At 45.0% G+C, this 18975-nt stretch overlaps 1 protein-coding gene across 3 annotated transcripts in view; it reads right to left on the minus strand.

Moving 5' to 3' along the window:
- The window catches only part of LOC106574604 (serine/threonine-protein kinase 11-interacting protein), a 48297-nt gene that overhangs the window by 28249 nt on the left and 1073 nt on the right, over nucleotides 1–18975 (minus strand). Inside the window, exons 1-18 of one of the 3 annotated variants that reach the window (XM_014150583.2) lie at nucleotides 14305–14476; nucleotides 13891–13958; nucleotides 13466–13668; nucleotides 13198–13272; nucleotides 13004–13099; nucleotides 12814–12921; nucleotides 12621–12692; nucleotides 12370–12499; nucleotides 11689–11792; nucleotides 10772–10861; nucleotides 10618–10659; nucleotides 10286–10462; nucleotides 8674–8749; nucleotides 8136–8606; nucleotides 7729–7943; nucleotides 7466–7576; nucleotides 6155–6377; nucleotides 132–316 (exon numbers count right to left, since the gene is read on the minus strand). In XM_014150583.2, the coding sequence (XP_014006058.2) occupies nucleotides 132–316; nucleotides 6155–6377; nucleotides 7466–7576; nucleotides 7729–7943; nucleotides 8136–8606; nucleotides 8674–8749; nucleotides 10286–10462; nucleotides 10618–10659; nucleotides 10772–10861; nucleotides 11689–11792; nucleotides 12370–12499; nucleotides 12621–12692; nucleotides 12814–12921; nucleotides 13004–13099; nucleotides 13198–13272; nucleotides 13466–13668; nucleotides 13891–13957 (2445 nt within the window). In that variant the 5' untranslated portion in view covers nucleotide 13958; nucleotides 14305–14476. Of the gene's footprint in view, nucleotides 1–131; nucleotides 317–6154; nucleotides 6378–7465; nucleotides 7577–7728; nucleotides 7944–8135; nucleotides 8607–8673; nucleotides 8750–10285; nucleotides 10463–10617; nucleotides 10660–10771; nucleotides 10862–11688; nucleotides 11793–12369; nucleotides 12500–12620; nucleotides 12693–12813; nucleotides 12922–13003; nucleotides 13100–13197; nucleotides 13273–13465; nucleotides 13669–13890; nucleotides 13959–14087; nucleotides 14477–18975 lie in introns of those variants that run through there. The other 2 variants (XM_014150584.2, XM_045697867.1) reach the window with 2 other exon arrangements.

The following is an 18975-nucleotide window of genomic DNA, read 5'->3' on the forward strand; positions in this document are numbered from 1 at the left end:
GGGTACGCAGCTGGAGGTTGAATGTTTGACTATAAAAGGTTTGGAAACCACTGCCCTAGACTTTAAAAACATGTTCATCATATTTAACAACATATTTAAATAAACCTTAAAGACTAAAAAAAATCTCAAACCTTGTTGCCAGGGTGACTGGGTAGAGGTGTATCTCTGTGGTTGAAGGTAAAGTGTCGGTCAGTCCCGTCTTGGCATGGGGAACCATGGACGGGTGTATGGACGGGCGTACTGGTGGAGGGAGCTGATTGGCCAGCCAGCTGGACCACATGATCACTACCACACTCAGGACAGATGACGGTACTTCCTGAAGACGTTGTAGAAATTGACAAATAACAGAAAATAAATACATCGTTTCAAAAGTGTTATACTTCAGTGTGAATTCGTACGTATTGGTAAATTAGTGTATGTTGTAATGGTTTAATTTTTGTACACAAAAATACTTATATATAAAAAGGCAAAATTCGGTCCATAATCTGCTCTTTAAAAACAGAGTTAATGACTAGACACTTCAGCATTTCCTTGGTGTAGATGTCGTACTCAGCATATAAAGGGATAGGACTAACTACATTCCAACTAGAAGTTACAACTGTCAAAAACTGTAGAAATCTGTAGAACAAACTCTCCCTGAGCTCTGGGCATGTCAGAGCATGTAGTCATTTCAGGTCTGGGTTGTTGAGGACCAGGAGAGGAGGGCTAAGCTGATACCAAGTGCTTCAAGCTATCTGTCTCTGCTAATTATAGCGGTTAGTTTGTCGTCTGTGGGACCAGCAGTCAAGCGTTAAAAGACAAACAGGAATGAAAAGCTACATTTGGCGTGTTTGAGGGATTTGTTCTGGTAAATTAGTACTTTAGAAAGAGAGTTGATTAAAAAAATAGTTGATAGAAGAATCTCACAAGCACTTTCAACAAAGTTGACAGCCAATTTATAAGGAAAGAATGTGGTCGCTTGGACCATAGCGTTATGTCTGTTGCCATAGTAACCTCAAAAGGTTTTAGAACAACTTGTCATCGGACCTCCACCCACGTCTGTATGACGTCTGTCAGGGCAGGAAGATAAGGTGATCCTGCACGCTACCAGTAGAGCCCTGTCCTTAAGATCAGACCTGGAGATCTCTATCAGAGGGATGGAGATGACTGAACATGAGCAAAATAAAGGAAACACCAAAATAAAGTGTCTTAACATGGCGTTGGGCCACCACGATGTGAAAAACAGCTTCAATGCGCCTTGACATAGACTCTACAAGTGTCTGGAACTCTAATAGAGGGATGCGACACCATTCTTCCATGAGACATTCCATCCTTTGGTGTTGTTGATGGTGGTAGAAAAACGCCGTCTCAGACGCCGGTCCAGAATCTCCGATAAGTGTAGGGATGGGCGATATGGCCTAAAAATCATCTCAATATTTTCAAACTCATGGGCTGATTAACGATATATAGCTTGATTTTTTTTAAATCTATATTCTCTAATGAAGATTTTTTTGTACACTTAAAAAGGTCAAATACACTGCATTTCAAACAGTCAGTAATAATCAAATTAATTCAGGGTTAGTGAAATTATACCTATGCTAAATATAAGCCTTCCACAACCAAGACCCACTAATCATTTAATTGTTTTATAAAAAGCTGCATTTTTTTTGTAATAATCACTGATCTGGTGTTCAAGTCTGTCTAGCAAGATGTCCTTTTTGTTCAAATGTTTACCAGAACTAGGTATAACGCACATTCACTAATAATGACTAACTTCTTGTGGCAGGCATTATAGAAAATGAACACAGGTCTCACACAGTGCCTTTGGAAAGTATTCCGACCCCTCGACTTTTTCCACGTTGTTAAGTTAAGGCCTTATTCTAAAACAGGTTGGAATATATATAAAAGAAAGAAACGAGATGCATCTGAGTTACATTTCGAGTCTCATAGCAAATGGTCTGAGTACTTATGTTAATAAGATGTATATATATATATATATATACACATCTTATTAACATAAGTACTCAGACCATTTGCTATGAGACTCGAAATGTAACTCAGATGCATCTCGTTTCTTTCCATTGATCATCATTGAGATGTTTCTACAACTTGATTGGAGTCCACCTGTGGTAAATTCAATTGATATAACGGTCCCACAGTTGACAGTGCATGTCAGAGCAAAAACCAAGCCATGAGGTCGAAGGAATTGTCCGTAGAGCTCCGAGACAGGATTGTGTTAAGGTACAGATCTGGGGAAGGGTAACAAAACATTTCTGTAGCATTGAAGGTCCCCAAGAACACAGCAGCCTCCATTATTCTTAAATGGAAGAAGTTTGGAACCACCAAGACTCTTCCTAACCATTTTTTGGTTATTACATGATTCCATATGTGTTATTTCATAGTTTTGATGTCTTCATTATTATTCTACAATGTAGAAAATAGTAAAAATAAAGAAAAACCCTTGAATGAGTAGGTGTGTCCAAACTTTGAAACTGGTACTGTATCCAAATGTCCTGGTTTTTTTCTTCAATAAATTAGCAAACATTAAAAAAAATTACTCTTTTTGCTTTGTCATTATAGGGTATTGAAAGTAGATCGATGAGAAAATAAAAAAAACAATTGAATCAATTTTAGAATAAGGCTGTATGGGAAAAAAAGTCAAGTGATCTGAATACTTTCCAAAGGCACTGTAAACAATCACTCAAGCACAAGCCCACATGCTTATGAGTAGCCAGCTAATCTTTATATTTCATGTCTAACCAACTTGGATCTAAACTCAGCAAAAAAATAAAAATGTCCACTCACTGTCAACTGTGTTTATTTTCAGCAAACTTAACATGAGTAAATATTTGTATGAACATAAGATTCAACAACTGAGACATAAACTGAACAAGTTCCACAGACATGTGGAATAATGTGTCCCTGAACAAAGGGGGGGGGTCAAAATCAAAAGTAACAGTGTAGTATCTGGTGTGGCCACCAGCTGCATTAAGTACTGCAGTGCATCTCCTCCTCATGAACTGCACCAGATTTGCCAGTTCTTGCTGTCAGATGTTACCCCACTCTTCCACCAAGGCACCTGCAAGTTCCCGGACATTTCTGGGGGGGGTGGCCCTAGCTCTCACCCTCCGATCCAACAGGTCCCAGACGTGGAGATCCGGGAAATCAGCCATACTGCTTGTTCTGTGCGTGGTGGCATTGTCATGCTGGAGGGTCATGTCAGGATGAGCCTGCAGGAAGGGTACCACATGAGGGAGGAGGATGTCTTCCCTGTAATGCACAGAGTTGAGATTGCCTGCAATGACAACAAGCTCAGTCCGATGATGCTGTGACACACTGCCCCAGACCATGACGGTCCCTCCACCTCCAAATCGATCCCGCTCCAGAGTACAGGCCTCAGTGTAACGCTCATTCCTTCGACGATAAACGTGAATCCGACCATAACCCCTGGTGAGATAAAACCATGACTCGTCAGTGAAGAGCACTTTTTTCCAGTCCTGTCTGGTCCAGCGACGGTGGGTTTGTGCCCATAGGCGACGTTGTTGCTGGTGATGACCTGCCTTACAACAGGCCTACAAGCCCTCAGTCCAGCCTCTCTCAGCCTATTGCAGACAGTCTGAACACTGATGGAGGGATTGTGCATTCCTGGTGTAACTCGGGCAGTTGTTGTTGCCATCCTGTACCTGTCCCACAGGTGTGATGTTCGGATGTACCGATCCTGTGCAGGTGTTGTTACACGTGGTCTGCCGCTGCGAGGATGATCAGCTGTCCGCCCTTTCTCCCTGTAGCGCTGTCTTAGGCGTCTCACAGTACGGACATTGCAATTTATTGCCTGGGCCACATCTGCAGTCCTCATGCCTCCTTGCAGCAAGCCTAAGGCACATTCACACAGATGAGCAGGGACCCTGAGCATCTTTCTTTTGGTGTTTTTCCAGAGTCAGTAGAAAGGCTTCTTTAGTGTCCTAAGTTTTCATAACTGTGACCTTAATTGCCTACCGTCTGTAAGCTGTTAGTGTCTTAACGACCGTTCCCACAGGTGCATGTTCATTAATTGTTTATGGTTCATTGAACAAGCATGAGAAACAGTGTTTAAACCCTTTACAATGAAGATCTGTGATGTTATTTGGATTTTTACAAATTATCTTTAAAAAGACAGGGTCCTGAAAAAGGGACGTTTCTTTTTTGCTTAGTTTAATTCGCTAGCCAACAAGGTAGAACAGTTGAATTGTTATAAAACACCCTTCTGTCCATCTCCAATTGTTTGAACAGCATGCTAGCCTGTCCACTTTGTTCAGATGTTGAAATCAAGTGGCCCATCTTATTTCTCAGAATGAGAACGAGTTGCCAATTCCTTATGTAATTGTGCTTTATGCTTATTGCACATTTATAAAACAGACTAGACAGCTATGAGAACGAGTTTCCAATTCCTTACGTCATTGTGCTTTATGCTTATTGCACATTTATAAAACAGACTAGACAGCAAATATAACGGTCTTTGAATAAAACGCTGCTAGCGGAACGTGGTACCAAACTGAGCATTCATTTTCCAGAATCAATGTTCATCGATACTCTTGTTTTCATAGTGTCTGCTCTGCATGCAATTTGAGGAGTTGAGACAGGATAACTTCTCTATTGCAGTAAAATAATGTCTCAATGTGTTTTCGGTTTCCACATAACAGATTCTGTTGGACTAAGTCTCAAATGCAAATAGCGAGTTGTAACCGATTATCAGAGGAGGAAGTGATCTCCCATCTTTGTTGTTGTGAGTGGCAGGGGAAGGGGCTTGGTGTGTGTAAACAGAGAGGAAGATGCAAAGCAAGAGGTTTCACTCTCACCAAAATCTGCATTTCTATGGGGTTATTTTGGATCTAAGCTTGTCGCCTGCCTTCCCGAATTTTGGACAACGACTGAATTGTTAGGGTGGAGACATAAGCATCTCGTCATTATATACAGATCTCAGGTGTAAATAGGAAGGTGCACACAGCACAGAGGAGCGAAGGAGACGAGACCAAAAATATATGAGAACAAGCAGACATAAAACGCTCATAAAAACTCTTATAAAAACTTGATTCTTGCGATACAGGCATTTGGAATATCCTGCGAAAACATACATCTGAATTAATCAAATTCATTCAATATAAGTCGCCCAGCCCTACATACGTTTTTGATTGGGTTGAGATCTGGTGACAGCTTTGAGACACCTCTTTCAAAGTCACTCAGATATCTTCTTCTAGCCATGGTAACCAAAATAATGGGCATTTATATACATGACCCTAAGCATGATGGGATATTTTATTGGTTAATTCCACACCTGTGTGGAAGCACCTGCTTTCAATATACTTTTTATCCCTCATTTACCCAAGTGTTTCCTTTATTTTGGCAGTTACCTGTATGTTTGCATGCATGACTGTATGTGGGTGTGTCCATGTGTTAGGTATGGGCATTTGAAATGATTTCAGTATTCAAATAATATCATGATCTTTTTTCACATATCCAGATTGGGTGAGAGTGATGGTGAGTGTGTGATGGTCTGTGTGTGTGTGTGTGTGTGTGTGAGTGATGGTCTGTGTGTGTGATGGTCTGTCTGTCTGTGTGTGTGTGTGATGGTCTGTGTGTGTGTGTGTGTGTGTGTGTGTGTGATGGTCTGTGTGTCTGTGTGTGTGTGATGGTCTGTGTGTCTGTGTGTGTGTGATGGTCTGTGTGTGTGTGATGGTCTGTGTGTGTGTGATGGTCTGTGTGTGTGTGATGGTCTGTGTGTGTGTGATGGTCTGTCTGTCTGTCTGTCTGTCTGTGTGTGTGTGTATGTGTGTATGTGTGTGTGATGGTCTGTGTGTGTGTGTGATGGTCTGTGTGTGTGTGTGTGTTATGGTCTGTGTGTGTGTGCGTGTTATGGTCTGTGTGTGTTATGGTCTGTGTGTGTGTGATGGTCTGTGTGTGTGATGGTCTGTGTGTGTGATGGTCTGTCTGTGTGTGATGGTCTGTGTGATGGTCTGTGTGTGTGTGTGTGATGGTCTGTGTGTGTGTGTGTCTGTGTGTGTGTGTGTCTGTGTGTGTGTGGGGCACAGAGGGAGAGAAGAAAAAAATGGAATACTGACATTGGTTTGGATATTGTAATATTTGAATAACCGTGCCAGTCCCTAGCATCCGTGTTCCTGTACAAGTGTGCCTCTCTCACCCAATCCATCTTCTCTGCACTTGTTCTTCCACTCGTCCTCCTGCTGCTGCTCTTCCAGTCCTGTCCATCCTCTCAATCTCCCTCCATCCTCCTGCTCCTTCCCTCCCCGCTGTATGAACTCTGACCCACAGCGAAGACACTGCAGGCGGACACAGCTGGGACGACCCTCCATGACTCGCCGCTCATTCTCCTCCACCACCCGCGACAGGACCTCTGTCAGTGCCTGGCAACAACACAACACCGCCGTATTTACAATCATGTATCTTCCAAGACATTCTTTCAAACTTTAATAACAGTCCTTGTATTTTCCGATAGAACAGTTGTATGATGACTGGCTACTTCAAATTTGTATTGTACCCACATGCAAGTCCAAACAAGAAAACAGAACATTCAGAATACAGAACATTCCAATGGCTGCTTACGTAAAACACACAAACAACAAGATAGATATCATTGGGCCTAATGAGCAAGGCCTGATCTGTAGGACTGATGGCAACATCCATGGAGTACTGACCGCAGCCTTGTGGACGTTTTACAACTGTTTGGACTAATGACTACACCCCTGATCTTTCTCTTCGCTAATGATGTGAGTGTGTGATCAGGCTCCGGTCTGCTGCGTGTAGAACATCCTAACCTATTCATTGATGATGGGCCCCGCTTTACTGAAGTTGCAAGCCAAGAAATTGCGAGACGCAGTATCTCGCAATAGAATGCTGTTTTTGATTGCAGATAGATAGGTCTAGTGCACGGTCCTGACTCCGTCTGCCTGGTGGCTGACCTGCCGATACTGTGCCCCTCTCCTCTCTGTCGGTCCCTCGCTATGAAAGATGCGATTGTTTGTGTTCTCAGAAGTACGGCAACTAATCATTCTCCTCCGTTCCAAGAATACTGAATCTTAGGAGTCAATCTTGAAACTCAGAAATGGGAGTCAGCACCGGGAGTCGACGTGCAAGGAGACGAGGTATCAATTCTATTGGAGTCGACACTCTCAAAACACTACGTCACCATCGTTAACAGTTCGCAAAATGGCAGAGAAAGACAAGCGACAGCAGCATAGTCCGGTATGGCAATACTTTCACAAGTTAAATGAGAAGGAAATGCAGACTTTGTGGAGTTGAGGTAGAGTAATGGTAGTACAGGTGCGATGCTTAACCATCTGAAAGGGACGTACTGTGAGACCCAAAGCGTTGCTAGCAGCAGAGTAGCTGCATTGTGAATTCACGTGGAGTTTAAATGGAAAACGGACTTTAAAAAAAATGTCTGTTTAACCGGTAAGAGCATTTTCCATTTGTCACATCCCTATTGTGTTACCTGCAGTGCCTCCTGGGGGTCATCATCCAGCATAACATAGCGTCTCTTCCTCCTCTCTCTGCTGATGTAACGGAAGTGAAGCTCTACCGCAGGAAGAGTTCGCTCCACCTCCTAGAGAGAGAGAGAGAACTATCTTTAGAACAAATACAAAACATATACTTCTTTCATCATTTCAGGCAACACCAAAAATAAATCACCCCCCTTCCTCTCGGCATAATTCCCCTCCCCCACCATCCCTCTCCTTCCCTCCCCCCGCTCCTCACCCTGTCAGTCCAGGTGACCTGGGACATGGTGAACCTCCCCAGACTGTCCAACTCTAGCCGGGCCTGCAACTGACCCCTGCTCATGTCCACCTCCAGGACGTGTCTTGGCTTGACCCTGAGGAACACTGGACACTGGGCCCTGTTGTTCCTCCTCAGCCCCTCCTCCTCCTCCGATGATGATAGTACTCCCACAAGCAGGGGGTGACACAGGTCAACTAGAGACAGAAGAAAGAGAGGTCAAAGGTTGGCTCAGCGTTGCCCAATCAGTTCCTTTGGAACCCCCCCAGTCTTTGCACATTTTGGTTGTATTCCCACTCTAGCACAGCTGGCTGGACTAGTTGAGGGCTGGATGATAAGTTGTCTACTTCAAATCAGGTGTGTTACTGCTAGTTCTGAAGTGCTCCTACCTCCCAAGTCCTCCTCCTCTTCTTCTCTGGTGTCCGTGGGTGTCGCTGGTGGCCCCTCTAACCCCTGACCCAGTCCCTCTGCCATAGTAGTCTCCAGGGTGGACTCTGTGTGCCCGAGGCTGTGGTCAGGCCACTGGAGGGTGGACTCTGTCTCAAGATCTGCATCCCAGGCTGAGGCCTCCTCCTTGGGCTCAGACGAGAGGAGTGGTGGGGGTAGAACCTCCGGGACTTCCAGGTCTGGAGAAGAGGGCTTAAAGGTGGCGGGGCTTGCCTGGACAGGGCTGTTGTTGGTTGGGGAGGGGGTGGCACGGAGACTGTTGGTGAGGTGTGGAGGAGCTGGCCTGTCCGCCACTTCTAGGGTGGCGATTGGCGCCCCCTCTAGGTGATGCTGGTAGCGCAGCCAATCCTCACCCAGTTGGTCCCTGAAACTGTCCATGCGTTCAATCTCCTTCTGGTGAGGGAGAATGATGTCTGAAATAGAGAGGCGGTTTTTAGAGATATCTATCTATATATATACACACACACACGAACAGTTTACCTTGTATAGAGGACTGTGGTCTGGGTTCATAGTCACTGGGCTCTGAGATGCTGGCCCGTCTCACCCTCACCTTACTCTGAAACAACACAGATATATATATTATACACACGACATTCCAGACACATGGTCCTTCTCCTCTGCCTGTATTGATTTGTTAATTCCAAATTAACCTTACCCCGTAGACACCCCCTTACCCCGTAGACACCCCCTTACCCCGTAGACACCCCCTTACCCCGTAGACACCCCCTAGCCCCTTACCCCGTAGACACATCCTTACCCCGTAGACACCCCCTAAACACCTTACCCCGTAGACACCCCCTAGCCCCCCCTTACCCCGTAGACACACCCTTACCCAGTAGACACCCCCTAGGGTCTTACCCCGTAGACACCCCTTAGCCCACCTTACCCCGTAGACACCCCCTTACCCCGTAGACACCCCCTTACCCCGTAGACACCCCCTAGCCCCCCCTTACTCCGTAGACACACCCTTACCCCGTAGACACCCCCAGGGTCTTACCCCGTATACACCCCCTTCGTCCTTTACCCCTTAGACACCCCCTAGCCCCCTTACCCCTTAGACACCCCCTAGCCCCCTTACCCCTTAGACACCCCCTAGACCCCTTACCCCTTAGACACCCCCTAGACCCCTTAGACACCCCCTAGCCCCCCTACCCCGTAGACACCCCCTAGCCCCCTTACCCCTTAGACACCCCCTAGCTCCCTACCCCGTAGACACCTCCTAGCTCCCTACCCCATAGACACCCCCTAGCCCCCCTTACCCCGTAGACTCCCCCTAGCCCCCTTACCCCGTAGAACCCCCCATGCCCCTACCCCGTAGACACCCCCTAGCTCCCTACCCCTTAGACACCCCCTAGCCCCCCTTACCCCTTAGACACCCCCTAGACCCCTTAGACACCCCCTAGACCCCTACCCCGTAGACACCCCCTTACCCCGTAGACACTCCCTAGCCCCTACCCCTTAGACACCCCCTAGCTCCCTACCCCTTAGACACCCCCTAGCCCCCTTACCCCTTAGACACCCCCTAGACCCCTTAGACACCCCCTAGACCCCTACCCCGTAGACACCCCCTTACCCCGTAGACACTCCCCTAGCCCCCTTACCCCGTAGACACCCCCTAGCTCCCTTACCCCTTAGACACCCCCTAGCTCCCTTACCCCTTAGACACCCCCTAGCTCCCTTACCCCTTAGACACCCCCTAGCTCCCTACCCCGTAGACACCCCCTTACCCCGTAGACACCCCCTAGCCCCCTTACCCCGTAGACACCCCCTAGCTCCCTTACCCCGTAGACACCCCCTAGCTCCCTTACCCCTTAGACACCCCCCTAGCTCCCTTACCCCTTAGACACCCCCTAGCTCCCTTACCCCTTAGACACCCCCTAGCTCCCTTACCCCTTAGACACCCCCTAGCTCCCTACCCCGTAGACACCCCCTAGCCCCTTACCCCGTAGACACCCCCTAGCCCCCTTAGTTAGTTAGTTAAAGCTATTAATATGCATTTCTTCTAGCTGGCCAGGGTTTTAACAGGTACACAGAGTGGTTAGGGGGTGGGGACAGACCACCAGCCTCTCAGTGAGCTGTGTAGCTGACTTACTTTGGCTTTCTTCTTGCGTTGTCGTGTCACTCTCACCTCGCTGACTGACAGGCTGTCACTCAACTCCCCACCCCCGCTGGACACTACTTCCTGGTTACCCCGCTCTGAAGCCCTGGTGATCAAGGGCGAGGCCTGGGACTGGAGCTTCCCAATCAGCTGTCCCGGTTTGGGTAGCACCTGTGAAGGTGGGGGGGGCGGTCCCATGTTAAGACTATCTGGTACAAAAGTGGCGAATCCCACAAAAGGACTTAAAGTGCACATCAACAAGTGACCCAACAAGACTGGAGAAGTGTCGAGTATATGCCTGCTGACCCACAGGAGGGCCTACTCACTGACAACTCTGAGGAGGAGAGAGGGCTGCTGTCCAGTCTGAGCTAGAGGTGAGAGACAATATTAAACTCCAGGAGGAGACAGAGGATCATGAAAAAAAGACTGGGTCCAAATTCAGCTTTCCGATTTTTCTCCCTCCCTCCCCCTCTCACTCACTCTGAGGTAGGCAGCCTTGGGGGAGAGGTGGCGGACAGTGCATGTTCTGTGGGTCTTCTGGAAGAAGAGTGGGTTGCCCTTCAGATTCAGCTAAGAAGAGACAGAGGCTACAGGTCAGCGGGTCTGGGATAACACAGAGGCTACAGGTCAGCGGGTCTGGGATAACACCGAGGCTACAGGTCAGCGGGTCTGGGATAACAACGAGGCTACAGGTCAGCGGGTCTGGGATAACACCGAGGCTACAGGTCAGCGGGTCTGGGATAACAACGAGGCTACAGGTCAGCGGGTCTGGGATAACACCGAGGCTACAGGTCAGCGGGTCTGGGATAACACCGAGGCTACAGGTCAGCGGGTCTGGGATAACACCGAGGCTACAGGTCAGCGGGTCTGGGATAACACAGAGGCTACAGGTCAGCGGGTCTGGGATAACACCGAGGCTACAGGTCAGCGGGTCTGGGATAACACCGAGGCTACAGGTCAGCGGGTCTGGGATAACACCGAGGCTACAGGTCAGCGGGTCTGGGATAACAACGAGGCTACAGGTCAGCGGGTCTGGGATAACACCGAGGCTACAGGTCAGCGGGTCTGGGATAACAACGAGGCTACAGGTCAGCGGGTCTGGGATAACACCGAGGCTACAGGTCAGCGGGTCTGGGATAACACCGAGGCTACAGGTCAGCGGGTCTGGGATAACACCGAGGCTACAGGTCAGCGGGTCTGGGATAACACCGAGGCTACAGGTCAGCGGGTCTGGGATAACACCGAGGCTACAGGTCAGCGGGTCTGGGATAACACCGAGGCTACAGGTCAGCGGGTCTGGGATAACACCGAGGCTACAGGTCAGCGGGTCTGGGATAACAGAGGCTGTCACACAGTAAACTACTGATAAGCACACTTCTAAGTTCTCTCTCCTTCACCATGTTGAGACTGTGCAGCATAGACAGAGGAGCCAGCTGGGAGTGATCCAGTAGCAGGTTGTAGGCCAAGTCCAGGTGCTGTAGGGACGACAACTGCTCCACTCCTGCATAGGGTCACAGTCACACACACACAAATCAGACATCTAGGCATCTCATACTGAGACGGGGACAGAGTCAGCCATCCAAGACTAACAGAGACTTCTTAGAGAGTACACTGAACAATAGGGAGACGGTTGGGGGAGAGAGATGGGCAGATAGGCAGTACTGGCAAACAAACGCTGGAGTATGCCAGTATATTAATATATTCCTAGCTTCCTGTTTATCTATAACCCCCAACTGTTTGTGGACACAAGGGTGTAAACAGATCCAAGGCTTTGATTGGCTAATGTCCTTGTCTTGTCCAAGGCTTTGATTGTCTGAAGTCCCTCTCTGTTCCAATACTGATAGAGGTCAGTTCAAGGGGTTGTGCATAGCAGGTAGTCTTGAGGGAGTTTGCAGATGGAATACTATTGCTAACTATTTGGTATTGATGATTTTTGGCAAACGTTTAGGGATAATATCAACATTAGGGCTGTGGTAAAACATTTTTTTTTTTAAATATCACATTTTCCGTAGAGAAACCACCATACTATCATTCATTATACCATGACCAGATGGTGTCTATCAGAAGTGTTACAGTACCGTTGATGGTCTCCAGCTCGTTGTTGCTGAGGATGAGAGTGAGGAGTTTGGCTCTGGAGCTCAAACCCAGCGTTGGTGCTCTCTGGAGATTGTTATAGCCCAGGTTGAGGTGCTCTAGCTCACTCAGAGGCTGAGAGAGGAGGAGGAGAGAGAGACAGTAGATATGGAGATAGCCCAGTGCAGTAACTTACTGCATGACTCCAACTCTGACCCCCTCTCAACACACAGACACAAAACCTATCCAGAAATACCTTGAGAAAGTCAGCACACTCCTGGATTTTATTGTGACTAAGATCCAGAGACTTCAGAACATTCAGTAAACTCTAAAAAAAAAAAGGCAGAGTGACTCACATTAAAACATGGCTAAAAAAAGTGATTCACATGAAAAAGTCAAAGTCAGTGAATAAATAAACCAGTGAGCAGGAGCATGTGTGAGTGTCTTACCAGTGACTCATCCAGGCAGACTATAGCGTTGTAGCTGAAGTTGAGGGTGTGCAGCTCCAGCCAGGGCAGTGCAGAGCTGAGGTCTCCCCCACACAGAGACAGTAGCTCCTGCAACAATGACACTGGCTCAAACTCAAACGCAAAGGGGTCTGTTATTCAGAAAGAGAAAACGGTGAAGTGTGTGTGTTACCTCCAGGGAACCGAGGCTCCTGGAGCAGGTGAAGACCTCTAACTGAGAGTAGACTCCCCTCAGGTCCTCCAGACAGTGAGGGGGGATACGCTTCAACTGGGAGAGAACAGGCCCAGAGTAAGACAGATTCATCTATATACAAAATGTATACTGTTTTGTTACAAAGGAGAAGCGCACACATTTTCCTCCCATACCTCTAAGGACTTGAGAGACTTGAAAGGAAAGATCTTGACCACTGACTGAAGCCTCGACCCGGGTGGATTGATGAGCTAGGAATGAAAAACCAAAGGCCAAAGAACATTATACAGAATGCTATAGCTCCACCTAGTGGCGCAATGAAATTCCCTCAGATGTCGACATAATTCACTTTAAGTTGGAACATTTATGAAGTGCTGAGCAAGTTATGCATACATCTATTACAAAACTATTCTCAAATAGAGCAGGCCACACACACACACACACCTTGAGGGAGACAGTCTTCTGCAGCACGTCGAACAGGAACTGGAGCTGCAGCAGGGAGGCGGTGTCAGCAGGGTGTGAGGGCAGAGCCAGGAAGCCATGTTGGTGAGTCCTGGAGAGGAGGTACTGCTCAAACAAACGACCTAGGTGCTGCAGAGAGTCTGCCTGTAGAGTCAGTGTACTGCTGCCGTCCAGCACAGATGCACCTGGAGAGAGGAGAGACAATGGTAACACACCACTTAAAACCAGCCGTTATAATGCAACATAAAATATATTAAGCATGTAGCTACAGTATAGCAATGAGGCCCTAATAATTTCTAACAAAGTCAAAAGAACCGATTAGCAGGTCTGGGATAACAGGGGCTATATCTAGAATATGTTTTGGGAGACAGACATGATTTCAAGAGACGGTGGTGATGTTACTATACCATGATTCCGAAGCAGAGTGGCCAAGCTGTTGACAAGGGTGGATTGGCCACTGTGACATCCAGCCATCCTGCAGGTAAACAATGCACCATAAAATAGATGAGAAGACCGAGACAGATGATGCTGGAGAAATGTGACACGTGCAAACAACCCAAACAATACCACAAATTGTTAAAATAAAAATACGGTCTCAACTTACAGTATAGAGATGATGGAAGCTAACTTGTAGGATACTGGTTAAATACCAGCTAGCTTATTAGCTACCTATGTAGAGTACATTGCAATGCAGGACCTGCAGTTGTTTGTGAACGTTAAACTGGGCTACTCACAAAGCCAACACGAATCTATCTCTAGCTAGCTGTTGTAGCTTGTCTTGGATAACGTTCCATAGACTATTTCTTGAGACAACAACATACCTTAGCTATCTTATGTGACAATCAAGCAGTGGTCAACACCGTCATTCCCTCCCGATTGCCAGCAATACGACAAAAGCATCAATCAAATAACTTCAAGTGTACTCTGTTGATGATGTTGACATCTTCACTTGGACTGATGTCACGTGAGGAAGTTTCGAAACAAATATACAGTGGCCCGGAGAAACCAAATTTCAAAAATCAAAAACAGGCGTTTTCGTAACTTGTGCTAATCAATGGATAGTGAAATATTATAAATTAGCGAGACATCTCAACAAAAAAAAATCGTGTGCATGTACAAAATATGATTCAAATTTCAGATTCAGTCTGATTTCTTGGCCATAGCCACCACTAGATGGCTCCCTACCTCAAGAAGCAGGATCAAATCATAGGGGATCAACAATATTTACTTTATGACAGTGACAACGCAATGGGGCATTTCCAATTTGCTCATTTGTTCATCTTTATTAAGTGCATTCTGAGAACACTCAGCACATCTCTCTGGTATGCTTTATCGCCCTTTTAAAATGTTCTGGATGTTATCTTTACAATGGAGTGGAAGGACAATACACCGTTTTCAACACTGCAAGAAGTAGCTAGATGTAACTATGCAAGGCACGCAAAATAGTATCGTTTAGCCTACTAAAGACTTTTAACAAATCTGTAATTGGGAGTAATTAAGTAAAGTAAGCGTTTTTACAAATAGGCCTACTACCAATTCCTTTGCGGGATCCTTTGAGTTTCCACCTTTTATACCAAATGTCCAAAACTAAGTGGTTTCTCTAATTTAAGTCTGTACCATTCATGTCTTGTTGCTAGGTAACACGCACACACGCACACGCACACACAAGACAATCTTTTTCCATTCGGGACTGGGGATGTTTCCATGTAAGGATTTATGTACGGTAATTTGGTAAACAGTTCCATCCACTGAGATGCTCTGGCAGGAAAGGTTCTCTGCAGACCAAGCATGCACTGAAAGCATGTTGTGACTGTTTCAAATTCTCAGATTTTTGGCATTGCATTAAAATCAAGCAACATGATTTATGTTATGGAAAACATGGACCAACTTAACATTGTGGATTAGTTGGTTGCATTTTTATGGGTGGAAATGTCTTCTAAAAAAATCTCTAATTGTGTGACCTTGATTTTCCATTTCAGTTTAGACCATTCAGTCTCCCATCTTCTGTTGGGGATTCTCAATGTATGATCATATGGTTACAGAAGTAAACAAATACACAATCCTTAGGTTATGTTTAGATGTTTAGATGTCTTTGTGTGTATGAAGTGTTGGATTACGTTTATATTGGCCCATAGATCTGAGAATAAAACGTTTTCCACAATCCTCACCATTTCTCTATTTATCAAATCAGCGACTCAGTCAAATGAATGTCAATTAAGTCTAATCAACACACTAAATAAACCATGCTCCTGCTCTCAAAATGGAAGAACAATACCTGACTATCCCCCAGCAAGCACAGGTAACCTAGCCTAAAACTCCTGGAACCTAGCCTGGAACTCCTGGAACCTGGCCTAGAACCTACCCTGAAACCTAGCCTGGAACCTAGCCTGGAACTCCTGGAACCTGGCCTCTAACCTACCCTGAAACCTAGCCTGAAACCTAGCCTGGAACCTAGCCTAAAACCTAGCCTAGTCCCACATCTGTTTGGGCAATTTTTTGGTGTGACACTGACGAAAAGGGTTGGCAAAACAGCACAAAAATATCTGGGACCAGGCTACGGAAAACCTCCTCCTCCTTTGTGGACTTTTGCACAGTAGGCTACATGTAAGTACAACATGGTTGTAAAACGATTCCTCTATTGGCTCATAATTGGCAGAGGACGGAGGGGTGATTCAGGATCGGGACATGTCAAGTCAAGGCTTTTCTTCTTCCAGAACAAGGTCAAAGGAGTATATCACTGTCCCTTTTGTCTTCACTGCATTCGAAGGGCTTGTTTTCATTGTTGCAAGTGAACCAGTACTGTTTACTTTTAGCCCTGAACAAATCAGGCCTGTTAGAAGGCTTTGGCAGGTTGGATTAAAGCTTTCTTGGTTCTGTTGTAGCAGCGTACTGTACTGTACTGTACTGTACTGTACTGTACTGTACTGTACTGTACTGTATGTCAGAGAGAGAGAGAAACCTCACTAGTAAAATATAACATGTGAGTCAGTAAACCTCAGGTCACAATTCATCACAATACAAACACAGGGATCAGGCCAGGCTACTGTTCTTAAACATTAAAGTAATTAAATCCAGGATACTGTTCTTATACATTATAGTCATTAAAGCCAGGATACTGTTCTTATAAATTTTAGTAATTAAAGCCAGGATACTGTTTTTTACATTATAGTCATTAAAGCCAGGATACTGTTCTAATACACTATAGTCATTATAGCCAGGATACTGTTCTAATACATTATAGTCAGTATAGCCAGGATACTGTTCTAATACGTTATAGTCAGTATAGCCAGGATACTGTTCTAATACATTATAGTCAGTATAGCCAGGATACTGTTCTAATACATTATCGTCAGTATAGCCAGGATACTGTTCTAATACATTATAATCAGTATAGCCAGGATACTGTTCTAATACATTATAGTCAGTATAGCCAGGATACTGTTCTAATACATTATAATCAGTATAGCCAGGATACTGTTCTAATACATTATAGTCAGTATAGCCAGGATACTGTTCTAATACATTATAGTCAGTATAGCCAGGATACTGTTCTAATACATTATAGTCAGTATAGCCAGGATACTGTTCTAATACATTATAGTCAGTATAGCCAGGATACTGTTCTAATACATTATAGTCAGTATAGCCAGGATACTGTTCTAATACATTATAGTCAGTATAGCCAGGATACTGTTCTAATACATTATAATCAGTATAGCCAGGATACTGTTCTAATACATTATAATCAGTATAGCCAGGATACTGTTCTGATACATTATAGTCAGTATAGCCAGGATACTGTTCTAATACATTATAATCAGTATAGCCAGGATACTGTTCTAATACATTATAGTCAGTATAGCCAGGATACTGTTCTAATACATTATAGTCAGTATAGCCAGGATACTGTTCTAATACATTATAGTCAGTATAGCCAGGATACTGTTCTAATACATTATAGTCAGTATAGCCAGGATACTGTTCTAATACATTATAGTCAGTATAGCCAGGATACTGTTCTAATACATTATAGTCAGTATAGCCAGGATACTGTTCTAATACATTATAGTCAGTATAGCCAGGATACTGTTCTAATACATTATAATCAGTATAGCCAGGATACTGTTCTAATACATTATAGTCAGTATAGCCAGGATACTGTTCTAATACATTATAGTCAGTATAGCCAGGATACTGTTCTAATACATTATAGTCAGTATAGCCAGGATACTGTTCTAATACATTATCGTCAGTATAGCCAGGATACTGTTCTAATACATTATAGTCAGTATAGCCAGGATACTGTTCTAATACATTATAGTCAGTATAGCCAGGATACTGTTCTAATACATTATAGTCAGTATAGCCAGGATACTGTTCTAATACATTATAGTCAGTATAGCCAGGATACTGTTCTAATACATTATAGTCAGTATAGCCAGGATACTGTTCTAATACATTATAGTCAGTATAGCCAGGATACTGTTCTAATACATTATAGTCAGTATAGCCAGGATACTGTTCTAATACATTATAATCAGTATAGCCAGGATACTGTTCTAATACATTATAGTCAGTATAGCCAGGATACTGTTCTAATACATTATAGTCAGTATAGCCAGGATACTGTTCTAATACATTATAGTCAGTATAGCCAGGATACTGTTCTAATACATTATAGTCAGTATAGCCAGGATACTGTTCTAATACATTATAGTCAGTATAGCCAGGATAATGTTGTAATATATACAAATATAAACAGGTCATCCAACTGTGCTAGGCCCATATCGGAAATATGCCCTTTTCTAATCAAAGGGATTTCTGCTCAGTGTTGTAATGTTTCACTTCATATCAATCAAATGTTATTCGTCACATGCTTCGTTAACAACAGGTGTGGACTAACAGTGAAATGCCTACATACACATATTGAAATTAACTATAGCTCTTTACATATGCATTGAAACAGATAATGTATTCATTCACTGCATGAGGAGATCTCACCCAGCGCTCGCTATCAATGTGGACCTGTACTTTATCTAGTGTGTATATTGACTTAATAATTCTGGGGGGAATTTTAGGTAGCTGAACTTGATGGGAATGGCATTGCAATAACCGCTGGCCAGATACTGTGGCCTGTTACCCCATTACCTGGTGGCCGTCCCCAGACACTGGACAAACTCTAGCCCCAGGCCTTGTTTATAAACCAGGCCTTCTCTGCTTCTCCTCCCCAATGTTGCTTTTTATAAAATGACATATGAGGTTCTACGCAAACAGCCCCAGCATCATGCAGATGCCCCCCAAGATACTGGCCCCTTCAGAAGGGCCCTTTCTCCTCGCGTCCACCCTCAAGGCAAGCCGGGATACCGACCATAAATAGGTGAAATACCATGAAATCAGAGGGCACCCACAAAACAAAATAATCCACATTTATATCTGTGACTCCCTGCCTGGCTGGAGAGTATGGTTACAGTATATATGCAATGTTTATTTCT

This window comes from Salmo salar, chromosome ssa16, assembly GCF_905237065.1.
Source record: "Salmo salar chromosome ssa16, Ssal_v3.1, whole genome shotgun sequence".
Classification (NCBI taxonomy): Eukaryota; Metazoa; Chordata; class Actinopteri; order Salmoniformes; family Salmonidae; genus Salmo; species Salmo salar.